Here is a 14675-nt window from a genome sequence, read left to right as displayed (position 1 = left end):
AAACAAATCACATTGGAAATACTCATCACTTTACCAAACTCATCCACTCACTGGCAGCCAACTAGGGTTCGTTTGGCGCCCCCATGTGGACAGACCTTGTCCCTACATGCTCTCTCCATACCCATGATGAAAGGATTAGGTGGATTAGATATTTAGGGAAATCTCTCGAGCCTGTAAATAGACAGATGGACACCCCCCTGTCTGTCCTCCCAGGGCAGATGTTTGTGCCCTAACGCCTATTTGGAACTTAATGTTTTCAGCTGTCTTTTTTGTCCTTCTTTCTTTCTTTCGTTCTTTCTTTTTTATTGCTCTTTCTCTTTCATCTGTCCCAGAGCCATGTAAATACTATATATGGCTGTGGTCTGTCATTTTTGGTCGTGCTGTTTGTGATTGAATGTGTAATGTTACATATAATATCATCTCATTGCATTGTGACGATTGTGGTGGTGTGATGGTTGCTTGTGGAGGAAAGAAACGTGTTTTGGGGGTTGAGGGAAGGACAGGCTTGTTGAAATCTCCCCTAACCACAGATCCAGGGTCAGATATTTTGTAAACCTCCTTATGGGTAAAAATCGGATGTAGGGTTGGGTAATCTGATCCGATCGGGGAAGGGGGTGTTCAAAAGATCACAGGGTACATGATGATTGGAGGGATGTGTGGGGGAGGGTGGCGTTGGATACCTCATGGGGCGGGGGGTGAAACCCATCAGGACAAGGCCAGATTAGTGTCTATGGCCCGCAGACACACACACACACCCATCCTGTCCCAGGGAGTCCCCCCTCCCTGGCTTTGGCTTCTATCCCCTTCATGTTTTACCTCATCACTTTCTAGCACAGTGGAATATAGACTAAATCTGTAGGCTTACTTTTTTTTGTAGGGCAGATGGGTGTTACGGATAATGATAATACCTCTATGCCAGTGTTTCCTGGATACACATATTTGGAGGGAGGTGTGATATGTCAAAATGAATGCTTTGCAGGGGTGGAAAAAGTACTGAAATATCCTACTCGAGTAAGAGGGACTGTTACTTTAAATGAAATTCTACTCAAGTAGCAGTAAAACTACTGGTCTCAAAAACGACTCAAGTAAAAGTAAAAAGTAGCTAATTTGAAAAGTACTCAAGAGTAAAAGTAATTTCATTTTCTTAAAAAAACAAAAACATTGACCTTATAGCTAATTTCTCTAAGATTACCGGAATGTTGTTACACCAGATCTTTTCCATGCAGTAAATGTAAAAAGGAGCAGAGGAAATTCCTGTACAGTATGAACTAATTTAATGTATTGTTTGAGTACAAGGCACGTCTGTATACAAAACAGGAAGGATTTGTCAATATTACTAATATTTGAAAAATAAATCCAACATTAAAATCTCTTAAAATGTACTGATGAATTACACAGTGAACATACCTAAAGGATTTGATGTCAAATGAGCTCTGGAGGCAACAACAGAACATCCTGGAAATAAAAATGTATTGAGCAAACTCCCCTGAAATAGAGAAAGGGCTACATATGTTGCATTAGAGTACATTAGGTTATGTAGTGTTCCTCGCGCAAAAGACCTATTAAGACCTACCTAGACCTATTAATTACAATATTATTGACTAGAATTATTCAATCACCACAATAGTGATGACATACTGTATGAGTATCTTTTTCATTGCAGATGCAAAGGCCTACATGATGCAACCCCGTTTGAAAAATAAAACATAAAACCTGATTAGAAAAATAATCTTGGTCCATCATAGTCTATATATAAAAAAAATGTTTACACCGTATCAGGGGCCCCAGGAAAACTATTTCCCCATCACCACTCTGGGACCTGTGGTGCCACCTCTGAAATGACAACACAATGTTACAAATAAAAAAATGATTGTATGATCTACTTTTGACATGTTTTTGGTGGTGGGGGGGATGAGCTTCCATAGTTTTATGTGGCTCAGTGCAGCCGACAGCTACTACGACAATTTCAAAATGTAACAGACTGTTACTGCAATTTCGGGTAAAAACTCAAAACATGTCTCAAATATGAGGAAAAATGTCTATACATTTTTTTTAAATAGCATTGCTCTGCCTATACCATTTATACAGGAGTGTTGGCGCAATGAGACAATTCTGTTCATGCTACCATGCTTCAAGAGGTGGCAACTGTCCGGCGCTACCTCCGGATGTAGCGGTCGAGATGTAGCAAGTTTACATTTTAGCAATATCACAGATTATCCATTATATTGACCAGATACTCTAGTGGCCCAACCTAGTGGCCCAACCTATAGTAGCCGCTCTAACAATGGAAATAACCGTCTTTAAAAATGGGATGTCGCCATATGTAACTTTTTGGGAGACCCCGACCAAATTTACATAGAAATATGTGTTATAGAGCTGCCATTCTCATTAAGTTTCGTTTTTGCTTCTTTTACTTTCGGTTTTGTACTGCAGCTTCCAACAGCTGAAAATACAGTATTTTTGGTTTTCGGAAAATATACTGTATCTCACAGCTGTTTAGATGGTACAATGATTCTTTACACTATACTTGCTTGTTTTGTCACATAAACTGAAATTAGGCAAACTTTTAGAATTTTAGCAACCAGGAAATGGCGGAGCAATTTCTGCATAGTGCATCTTTAAGTATCTTTAAAACCTAATACTTTTAGATTTTTACTCAAGTTGTAACGGTTTTCTTTAGGTGAAGTAGAGGCGGACCAAAATGCAGCGTGGTTGTTATTCATTGTACTTTAATAAAGAAACTGTACACGAATAAACTAACAAAACAACAAACGTGCGAAAACCTAAAACAGTCCTATCTGGTGCAATACACAGAGACAGGAACAATCACCCACAAACACACAGTGAAACCCAGGCTACCTAAATATGGTTCCCAATCAGAGACAATGACTAACATCTGCCTCTGATTGAGAACCATATCAGGCCAGACATAGAAATAGACAAACAAGACATCCAACATAGAATGCCCACTCAGACCACACCCTGACCAGCCAAAACATAGAAACATACAAAGCAAACTATGGTCAGGGTGTGACAGTACCCCCCCAAACCTGAACCTGAACCTATTGGGGAGGGTCTGGGTGGGCATCTGTCCGCGGTGGCGGCTCTGGTGCTGGACGTGGCCCCCACTTCACCGTAGTCTTAGTCCCCCACCTTGTCCGCTTCCGTGGCCTCCTAGCCACGGCGACCCTACTTAATGACCCCACTGGACTGAGGGGCGGCAGCTCGGGACAGAGGGGCGGCAGCTCAGGACAGAGGGGCGGCAGCTCGGGACAGAGGGGCAGGGGCTCTGGCGCCTCTGGGCTGAAGGGCTCTGGCGCCTCAGACTCCGGCAGCAGCGCTGGACAGGCGGGAGACTCCGGCAGCAGCGCCGGACAGGCGGGAGACTCCGGCAGCAGCGCCGGACAGGCGGGAGACTCCGGCAGCAGCGCCGGACAGGCGGGAGCCTCTGTAAGGATGAGCCGGAGAGACAGCCTGGTGCGGGGGGCTGCCACCGGAGGGCTGGTGCGTGGAGGTGGTGACGGATAGACCGGACCGTGCAGGCGCACTGGAGCTCTTGAGCACCGAGCCTGCCCAACCTTACCCGGTTGAATGGTCCTGGTCGCCCTGCCAGTGCGGCGAGGTGGAATAGCCCGCACTGGGCTATGCAGGCGAACCGGGGACACCGTGCGCAAGGCTGGTACCATGTAAGCCGGCCCAAGGACACGCACTGGAGACCAGCTGCATAGAGCCGGCTTCATGGCACTTGGCTCGATGCCCACTCTAGCCCGGCCGATACACGGAGCTGGAATGTACCGCACCGGGACACCTTTCACAGCATAACACGGTGCCTGCCCGGTGTCTCTAGCCCCCCGGTAAGCACAGGAAGTTGGCGCAGGTCTCCTACCTGGCTTCGCCACACTTCCTGTGTGCTCCCCCTCAAGACATTTTTGGGGCTGACAATCTGGCTTCCTACCGCGCCGCCGTGCTTGCTTCTCCAACTCCATTCTTCTGTACCCCTCTTCGCACTGCTCCAGCGAATCCCAGGCGGGCTCCGGCACTCCTCCTGGGTCGACCGCCCACCTGTCTATTTCCTCCCAAGTAGTATAGTCCAGACATTGCTGCCTCTCCTGCTGCTGCCCGTTACCACGGCGCTTGGTCCTGTTGTGGTGGGTGATTCTGTAACGGTTTTCCTTAGGTGAAGGAGAGGCGGACCAAAACGCAGCGTGGTGGTTATTCATGTTTTTTAATAAAGACACTAGACATGAATAAACTAACAAAAACAATAAACGTGGAAAACCAAAAACAGCCTTATCTGGTGCAAAACACAGAGACAGGAACAATCACCCACAAACACACAGTGAAACCCAGGCTACCTAAATATGGTTCCCAATCAGGGCGGCAGGGTAGCCTAGTGGTTAGAGCGTTGGACTAGTAACCGAAAGTTAACTAGTTAACCGCAGTTAACCCACTGTTCCTAGGCCGTCATTGAAAATAAGAATTTGTTCTTAACTGACTTGCCTAGTAAAATAAATTAAAAATTAAAATCAGAGACAATGACTAAGACCTGCCTGAACCATATCAGGCCAGACATAGAAATAGACAAACAAGACATCCAACATAGAATACCCACTCAGATCACACCCTGACCAACCAAAACATAGAAACATACAAAGCAAACTATGGTCAGTACAAGTAGTATTTTACTGTGTGACTTTCACTTTTACTTTTTTTAAATAATCACTTCTATTATGGATTGTAAAAACATCTTGAGCTAATATGTTGGATAGATGTCAGAAGAGGTTACAGAAAGGGGAAATGCAAAAAGCGTTCCACTTATTCTGAATTCACCCAACAAGTAATCAGGAAAAACGACTGAATTCAAGTAACGAGAGTATTTGTAATTCGTTACTTCCACCCCTGATGTACCCCTTTGTTTGAGGGTTTATAGTCAGTGACCCTAATCTATAGGCCACTGATGGAAGCCACCCAGTAATTAATCTAGATGATTTACTTAATCGAAACAAAGGTTTCTGAAGCAGCACACAACAATTGGCAACAGAGCGATGCATAATAAATATAACACAAATGTGATATAAAAAGAAAACAAAAAGAAAACCCCAAAATAGTCACAGGTTCCCATTCAAATGGCGAAGGTTTTTAATGCGAATATTCTAAAATCTGCATGAAACAATATGCGCATTTTCCCACCAGAGATGTTTCTGTTTTACTGATTTATTGAGGATAAAAGGCAGTGTGTGATGACGTAGTGCACATAAAAATAACTTTGGAGGTTAAATTCCCATGTACCAAATAAAAAATACAATTGAAATGGATTTTACATTCCATTTAGCCTAATTAACTGCAGGCTTTCCCAAATCGTAGTGGGAGGACCATGCAACATGGTGTGACGCCCATATGGACTTTGATATGATGGTTATTATATAAAGATTTGTGCACTGCCATTTCTCATATAATTAATTTTACCAACACAAAAATATCCCATCATGTCTAACAAAACTAACTGTCTCTCAACATTTATAAAATCGTACCTGCATTTCCTGTTTCCATCAGCCCAGTCGTGACTTCTCTCTTGTGTCAGGTAATTAATCCGCATCAAATGGTTGATTGGGAACCTGGTTAATCGTATGACATTTTCAGATGATGTAACAGAAAAAAATCATTATCTTTTATATTATAAAAATTCAGATGCTTGTTATAGCATTTTAAGAGACATTGCTTGTTGTTTGTTTAGCTAATAGGTGCTTATTTTTTTTGCTTGGATAGATCATACTTGACCTATGTGTGTGCTCATTGTGGTAGGTAGAGATAGTTATTTTCCCACTGGTCATTGAGAAATTGGTGGTGTGTGGTTGTGTGTCTGTATACTCCTGCCCTCTCTTGGTTTAATATAGCACTACATATAAAAAGACTGAACCCATCTTGCAAATCTAGCATAAAACCACTATTTTTGTACATGGGAAGCATATCTCGATGAGGGAGTGCATCTTGAAACAATATCAGCGGCATATTAAGAGGATAGATTTGAGACAAGAAAGGAATCAGAGGGGGAAATGATGCAGGCATGTTGATTTGCGCTGTCTGTGTCTATTTTATCTGGACTGGATACACGTCTGCTACACTGGCTCTTACACATGCACTGGCCCTGTGGACTTATCTGTGAGTGAAAGTGATCTGTCGGTCCAAACCAAACCTGTATATTTTCATGGGAGGATGACATATCATTCACGGGTCTCTGGGGGACAATGGGGGCCAAGGAATGCCCTCTTTTCCTATAACCTACACTAACTTTTGAATTCTTCAGGGAAAGGTTGTGCACTGTGGTAGCCTATGTTCTAAATCCTCAGCACTAAAGCAGCCGACCCTGCTTAGCTTCAGAGGTAAGCCAGCAGCATACCACCGTCTTTCAGATGGGACTTTAAACGGGTGTCCTGACTCTCTGTGGTCAATTAAAATCCCATGGCACTTATTGTAAGAGTAGAGGTGTTAACCCTGGTGTCATGCCTAAATTCCCCATTCCATCATCCCTCTTATTCCTAATTGGCATATATCAGCTGATGTGTGGTGAATGTTCTGGCACAAAAATGGTTGCTGTGCATCACCCAGGTGGAAGCTGCACATTGGTGGTGGAGGAGGTGAGTTTTCCCCTTACTATGTAAAGTGCTTTGAGTTCCTCGGTAGAAAAGAGCTATAATCAATTATTATTAATTAAAGCCTTTCTCAGTGTTCTACGTGGGGCAGACAACCTGGCTTCCTATGATAAGAGCTTCCAGACAGGCAGGAGCACAATAACCCCCATCTCCTCTCCATCCATGACATACTACAACGTAGCCCAGGAAGGTAGGGCAACAGTTACGTAACCGCGTTAAGCGATTCTACCGTCTACTAAACATGAAATATGACTGTTCCAATTCACATTGTGATGTACGTTGTGTCCCAAATGGCACGCTATTCCATATATCCTTCAAACTCAACTCTGGACCTCGAAGCCAGTTCCACTGTGTTTTTTCATTGTTGCCCTCTAATCGGGGACTAATTTTGACCTACGACGCCAGGTGGGTGCAATTAATTATCATGTAGAAGAAAAAACTTGCAGGCTCTGGACCTCGTAGGGTAAGAGTTGAGCACCCCTGCTCTACATAGTGCACTTATTTTGACCCCGGCCCATATAGTGGATAGGATGCCATTTGGGACAAGCCATAACCAGTTGATAGAAGGGCAGTCTGATGTTAAATCTGGGTTATAGTATTCATAGGATGAGAAGCACATCCTAAAATCCCTAAAAGGACCGGACTGCATTTTCATCAGGATGCTCATGAGCAATTTCAATATAGCTTGGCTTAGGTCAAAAACAAGTGGATACTAGTCTTTAGTGGTCACTCTAGGGACATATATGTGTGTGCTTGTGCATCAGAGTGAACATGTAGATTACATACTCTATATTATTCTCTTCTTTCCTCTGTCTCCTTTATGTTTTCATGCAACTCTATTACATAATGACTCATAGTGTGTGTGTGTGTGTGTGGGGGGGGACAACTGTCTCCACGCATGCTCCATTCTCTGGCCTGAGGGGAATGTCGGCTAACATCAGCATTGGAGTGTGTCTCGCTCCAGCGACCACGTGCAGCACACACACTCTTGCTCAGGGCGTGATGATTCTCCCACAGATGCCTAGCACAGCGCTCTATAGACACAGAGAGAGAGCTATGGAAAACATACAGTATGTGCAAACACAAGTCACAGTATCGAATTGTTTTATTTAACTGGGCAACTCAATTAAGAACAAATTCTTATTTACAAAGACGGTCTACCCCGGACGACGCTGTGCCAATTGTGCGCCACACTATGGGACTCCCAATCACGGCCGGATGTGATTCAGCCTGGATTAAATAGGTCTATATGGCAGACAAACAAGATGCAAATCGCAGTTTAGACAGGCATAACATAAAACGTTAACACAGACAATGCAACACATTGTAGATACCAAACAGTGGCACAGACATTTCTATGACAATAACAAGATTTTTCTGACTCGTACAAAAAACACACACACCAGCACCACAACTAAATGACAAGCGCACTAACTATCGTTCTTTTCCACCATGAATTACTCTTATAGTTATTGCCATATCTTGAACTATTTTTGTTAGGGTTTCTGTTATATGTGCATGGTATGGGGAGAGATGAGAACATGAGCACTGTTACAAATGTAACTATTTGCTCTTTGTACTTTTTGCTCTAATTGCATAAAAAAAGTAAGTTAAGAACAAATTCTTATTTACAATGATGGCCTACACCGGTCAAACCCGGACGACGTTGGGCTAATTGTGCGCCGCCCTATGGGACTCCCAATTACGGACAGTTGTGACACAGCCTGGAATCAAATCGCGGTGTCTGTAATGACGCGTCTAGTACTAGAGATGCAGTGCCTTATACCGCTGCGCCACTCAGGAACCCGAGGAATAATCTCATGCAATCATTGCTAATAGCCACACGAATCGAAAATCCACTTTTTCTAATCCAATATTCGGAGAAGGAGAGATCACTGCAGCTGCCGCACCATGACAACTAATTGCCACTCCCTTGATTGTAGAGATCGCTACCTCCAACGCGCCAACGCGTTCATTTTAGCCGTACAGCCCATTCGTTACTAAAACGCATTGGCTGCTGTTTCGACCACGCCCATAAGCACGAGGGGCGGGGCGGGACCTTGGTTGCGTTCGAGTTTGCGCGTCGCTCGCGCGTATATGGGAACGCGGTAACACCGAAATGGGAGATTGACGTCGAAAGAATCAAAACCCGAGGGAGGGGACATTTCTACCTATCCACACTACAGGGAGGGAGAGCAAAGCCTACCTGTGTGATAGAGTCGGCATAATGTCGACAGTAAAATAGTTTACAAATATTTGTTTTTTTGTTTTTGTTTACAACAACACGGTGACAACTTTTGAGGCAGAAACGCTCCGAGCTGCCCAATGAATGGAGTTACCTTTTGCCTGGTTGGAATTCCACCTCGCTCTGGAAACGAAGTAAGTGCACTTGCCGTTGAGAAGTTACTTCTTTCAATTGCGATTGACTTACTGTAACTATTATTTGATTGACAAAAAAAGTAGTTCGTCTTTCTCTTGGTACATTTTGTTGTTGGTTGTCATTTAGCAGCCGCTCTTTCTCCAGAGCGATTTACAGTAGCATACATTTTTCCTACTTTTTCGGACTGGTCTCCTGTGGGAACCGCCATGCTCTACCAACTGAGCCACACGGGACCTAAATATCTGGTAGGCTAAATATTTTTCCATCGAGCAAACGTTTGTGCTCTTATTGTAAGCTTCTCCGCGGGGGGGTGTACTCATTGTGTACTAATGTAATGTAGGCTACACTCAGTGCACTACACCGTTTGTTGTATAGGCTACACTTTCTATCAGTCTAAAAACGTAATGCAAAGGCTGCCTGCCTTTAGCTTGTACTGTCAGTAATGTTGTTTTGCAATCTTCTGCACCACACAATAGTCTATACACTGGACTTGTCAAACTATTATCACATATGATGTTGTGCGACTATTTGATATTAACACAATGTTCACATATATTAGTAAATAAAAGATGTGCAACGTCCGCTTGTTCGAATAAAAAAAATAAGGGCCACATTATTTTAGGCATACACTCTAAGTTATATGACAAAACGGCGAATGCGTTTGTAAATAATTCAAGTGGTGTTGTCAACTTGATTTCATGCTACTACCTAAAAGCTTTTTCATTACTGTAATGGCGTCCCCAAGAGCTTTTCACTACAATACATGCTTTATTATTCTGTTATAAACTACTGTAAGGAAACCTCAACCTGATTTTCCACCATGGTCCATGAATGCACTATTGGACATGTTTGAGCCTTATATGCACCCCCATCAGAATATAAGTAAGGGTGGGTGGATGTGGGAGTGAGACAATATGAAATTGGGTTAGAATGCATCAATTTCCATATGTCAGCCCACAGGTGCAGCCCCGTAGACAGAAGGCACATTGTAGCCGTTACACTTTCCTCACTGTTACAATGTAGAGGGTTGGGAAAATATGTTGTTAATTTGGGCTACATTGTTTCAGGAATCTGGGTTATCCCATGCTTTAACTGCTGGAGAGACATATAGACTGGCAAACGACTCATTGTCTTCAAGTTGCCATACATATTGTCGGGCAAACTGATGGCCACGTTTAACCAGTTGCACTGCAAAGGAGGTTATTCAGATAACAGTAAATTAAGTCAAATTAAACTATTTATAGTTTTACTTGTAGTTCACATTGACTTATAGCTTGTTTGACCTTCAGTTTAGGCTACATGTGTTGTGTTTACCGTTCCAAATTTCAAGCACCAACATGTGACAATTTTGTTTCCGGAAGTTCATTGATTCAACTTCTCAAACTTCCAAATGTCTTCCGTTATCTAACTTTCTTCCAAATTCCCCCATCGGATTATGTGTGCTCAGTCAAGCAGATTCCTCTTGCCTTATATGTCCAGTATCAAGCCTTCAAGCATTTGCTGAAAGCTCTAAAGTAAAAGGGCAATTAGTTTGTGCCGCCGTGGTTGCTTCGGCCTGGTGTAGTCACATGGGTAAACAGTAGCATTTCTCCAAGGCATATAGACTCTACTTTGGGCTATACAACCTTTCAGGCAGATACTTAGTCCAATTGTTTAGGCTCAAACTTAAGTAGAAATTGCACCTAACAAATGAAAAATGTGTTGCATCATATGGATATGCTATCTACATTACCAGTCAAAAGTTTGGACACACCTACTCATTCAAGCGTTTTTCTTTATTTTTACTATTTTCCACATTGTAGAATAATAGTGAAGACATCAAAATGATGAAATACCACATATGAAATAATTTAGTAACAAAAAAAGTGTTAAACAAATAAAAATATAAAATTGGAGTCGAAAGTTTACATACACTTAGGTTGGAGTCATTAAAACTAGTTTTTCAACCACTCCACAAATTTCTTGTTAACAAATTATAGTTTTGGCAAGTCGGTTAGGACATCTACTTTGTGCATGACACAAGTTATTTTTCAAACAATTGTTACAGACAGATTATTTAATTTATAATTCACTGTATCACAATTCCTGTGGGTCAGAAGTTTACATACACTAAGTTAACTGTGCCTTTAAACAGCTTGGAAAATTCCAGAAAATGATGTCATCACTTTAGAAGTTTCTGATAGGCTAATTGACATAATTTGAGTCGATTGGAGGTGTACCTGTGGGTGTATTTCAAGGCCTACCTTCAAACTCTGCATTTTTGCTTGACATTATGAGAAAATCAAAAGAAATCAGCCAAGACCCCAGGAATTTTTTTTGTAGACCTCCACATGTCTGGTTCATCCTTGGGAGCAGTTTCCAAACGCCTGAAGGTACCACCTTCATCTGTACAAACAATAGTGTGCAAATATAAACACCATGGGACCACGCAGCCGTTATACCTCTCAGGAAGGAGGCGTGTTCTGTCTCCTAGAGATTAACGTACTTTGGTGTGAAAAGTGCAAATCAATCCCAGAACAACAGCAAATGACCCTCTTCACAACCTTGTGAAGATGCTGGAGGAAGCAGGTACAACAAAGTCAAGGTATTAGAGAGGCCATCACAAAGCCCAGACCTCACTCTCATAGAAGAATTGCGGGCAGAACTGAAAAAGCATGTGCGAGCAAGGAGGGCTTACAAACCTGACTCCATTACACCAGCTCTGTCAGGAGGAATGGGACAAAATTCACCCAACTTATTGTGGGAAGTTTGTGGAAGGCTACCTGAAACGTTTGACCCAAGTTCAACAATTTAAAGGAAATGCTACCAAATACTAATTGAGTGTATGTAAACTTCTGACCCACTGGGAATGCGATGAAATAAATAAAAGCTGAAATAAATCATTCTCTCAATTATTCTGACATTTCACATTCTTAAAATAAAGTGGTGATCCTAACTGACCTAAAACAGGGAATTTGTACTAGGATTAAATGTCAGGAATTGTGAAAAACTGAGTTTAAATGTATTTGGCTAAGGTGTATGTAAACTTCTGACTTCAACTGTATTTTATATTTGAGATTCTTCAAAGTAGCCACCCTTTGCCTTGATGACAGCATTGCACACTCTTGGCATTCTCTCAACCAGCTTCATGAGGTAGTCACCTGGAATGCATTTCAATTAACAGGTGTGTCTTGTTAAAAGTTCATTTGTGGAATTTCTTTCCTTAATGCGTGGAGCCATTCAGTTGTCTTGTGACAAGGTAGGGTTGGTATACAGAAGATAGCCCTATTTGGTAAGAGACCAAGTCCATATTTTGTCAAGAACAGCTTCAATATGCAAAGAGAAACGACAGTCCATCATTACTTTAAGACATGAAGGTCAAGAAAAGTTTCTTCAAGTGCAGTCTTTGAAACCATCAAGCGCAATGATGAAACTGGCTCTCATGAGGACCGCCACAGGAAAGGAAGACCCAGAGTTACCTCTGCTGCAGAGAATAAGTTCGTTAGAGTTACCAGCCTCAGAAATTGCAGCCCAAATAAATGTTTTTCACAGAGTTCAAGTAACATCAACTGTTCAGAGGAGACTTCGTGAATCAGGCCTTGATGGTCAAATTGCTGCAAAGAAACCACTACTAAAAGGACACCAATAAGAAGAAGAGACTTGTTGGGCCAAGAAACACAAGCAATGGGCATTAGACCGGTGGAAATCTGTCGTTTGGTCTGATGAGTCCAAATTGGAGATTTTTGGTTCCAAAAACCGTGTCATTGTGAGACACAGAGTAGGTAAACGGATGATCTCCGCTTGTGTGGTTCCCACCATGCAGCATGGAGGAGGAAGTGTGATGGTGTTGGGTGTGCTTTGCTGGTGACACTGTCAGTGATTTACTAAGAATTCATGGCACACTTATCCAGCATGGCTACCACAGCATTCTGATGCGATACACCATCCCATCTGGTTTGCGCTTAGTGGGACTATCATTTGTTTTTCAACAGGACAATGACCCAACACACCTCCAGGCTGTGTAAGGGCTATTTGACCAAGAAGGAGAGTGATGGAGTGCTGCATCAGATGACCTGGCCTCCACAATCACCTGACCTCAACCCGATTTGAAATGGTTTGAGATGAGTTGGACCGCAGAGTGAAGGAAAAGCAGCTAACAAGTACTCAGCATATGTGGAAACTCCATCAAGACTGTTGGAAAAGCATTCCACGTGAAGCTGGTTGAGAGAATGCAAAGAGTGTGCAAAGCTGCCATTAGTGTGTCTACTTTGAAGAATCTAACATATAAAATGTATTTTGATTTGTTTAACACTTTTTTGGTTACTACGTGATTCCATGTGTTATTTCGTCGTTTTGATGTCTCCACTATTATTCTACAATGTACGGCTAATGGACAAACCAAACAGACTTGGATCGTGTCTCATGATATGTGACTGTGCCAGTGAGTGCTAATGTAGTCAGGCCTAGTTCTATTGATTGATTGGTTGATTGATTAATTGCAATGACCTATGTTAGAAGCCTCTATGCACCCTTTTCAGAAGATTCACTACTGTTTCCCATAGCAACGGAACCTTAAGCCGACATCTGGTTTAATAATGATCTGGGTCGTGTTCACTTGGCACAACACGGTGCCAAAATGAATGAAACGGGCTAATACTATATGAACTTGTCCAATAAGAGGCACTCATATGGGGCTTATGGAGTGGCGCAGCGGTCTAAGGCACTGCATCGCAGTAGGGTGGCGCACAATTGTCCCAGTGTCGTCCGGGTTTGGCCGGGGGGGCTTTACTTTGCTCATCGCTATCTAGCGACTCCTTGTCGGGGGCCGGGCACCTGCAGGCTGACCTAGGTCTTCAGTTGAACAGTGTTTCCTCTGACACATTGGTGCAGCTGGCATCCAGGTTAAGCGGGTGGGTGTTAAGAAGCGTGGTTTGGTGGGTCATGTTTCGGAGGACGCATGACTCCACTTTCGCCTCGCAAGCCCTTTGGGGGGTTGCAGCGATGAGACAAGATAAAAAAGGGGGTAAAATACCCCAAAAATTATAATACCAATAAATAAGAAGTACTCATTCGTTTTCTGTTCTATAATGTTTTAAACCTTTTTGCTACAGTGTGCCCTAATAAACACGATCCTGAATGGCCATTTGCACTCCAGTTGTAATGTTTACCTTTGTGTTACAGTGAGTGACAGAGTGGTATGCCTGCCAATACAGGTTCCTGTGGTAAAGTAGATAAGCCAGGTCCTGGTCAGACACATGGGAAATGCCCTTGCTTTCTCTGTGAAGCCGGTCAGGCTGGAAGGGAGGGGTATTTGTTTGGGATTAAGGTACATTTGGTTCTGTGTCATTTGGACAAGCTCAGGGTAACACTCAAAGTTCACCAATTTGCAGTGGGTAAATACATGACTGTTTCTACCCTCAACATCAGCATCTTTGCATAGTTTGCCAAGACAACTATAACAAGACAAGCTGTCTTCAGCAGAAACATATGGATCATACTGCCATTACCACCCAGTTCTAGGGTAACACATTTCAAGCTGCTCACCACCTTCTCCCACTATCTAATGCTGCTTCGTCTCACCACCATCTCCCCCTATCAAACTGTTGGTATGTACACTATACAGTGCATTCGGAAAGTATTCAGACTCCTTGACATTTTCCACATAT

The 14675-nt window shown here is 42.8% G+C and overlaps 1 protein-coding gene across 6 annotated transcripts in view; it reads left to right on the top strand.

Moving 5' to 3' along the window:
* arhgap23b (Rho GTPase activating protein 23b) overlaps positions 1 to 14675 on the top strand; it is a 70701-nt gene that overhangs the window by 14879 nt on the left and 41147 nt on the right. For 3 of the 6 annotated variants that reach the window (XM_042305235.1, XM_042305236.1, XM_024387050.2), the window contains exon 1: positions 8748 to 9029. The exons of 1 other annotated variant lie outside the window; for it this stretch is intronic. In XM_042305235.1, the coding sequence (XP_042161169.1) occupies positions 8976 to 9029 (54 nt within the window). In that variant the 5' untranslated portion in view covers positions 8748 to 8975. Of the gene's footprint in view, positions 1 to 8741; positions 9030 to 14675 lie in introns of those variants that run through there. 2 more of the 6 variants (XM_042305238.1, XM_042305237.1) reach the window with 1 other exon arrangement.

This window comes from Oncorhynchus tshawytscha, linkage group LG24 (assembly GCF_018296145.1).
Source record: "Oncorhynchus tshawytscha isolate Ot180627B linkage group LG24, Otsh_v2.0, whole genome shotgun sequence".
NCBI classification, from domain to species: domain Eukaryota; kingdom Metazoa; phylum Chordata; class Actinopteri; order Salmoniformes; family Salmonidae; genus Oncorhynchus; species Oncorhynchus tshawytscha.
Note: the sequence above shows the minus strand (reverse complement) of the source record. Positions and strands in the feature narration are given on the sequence as shown.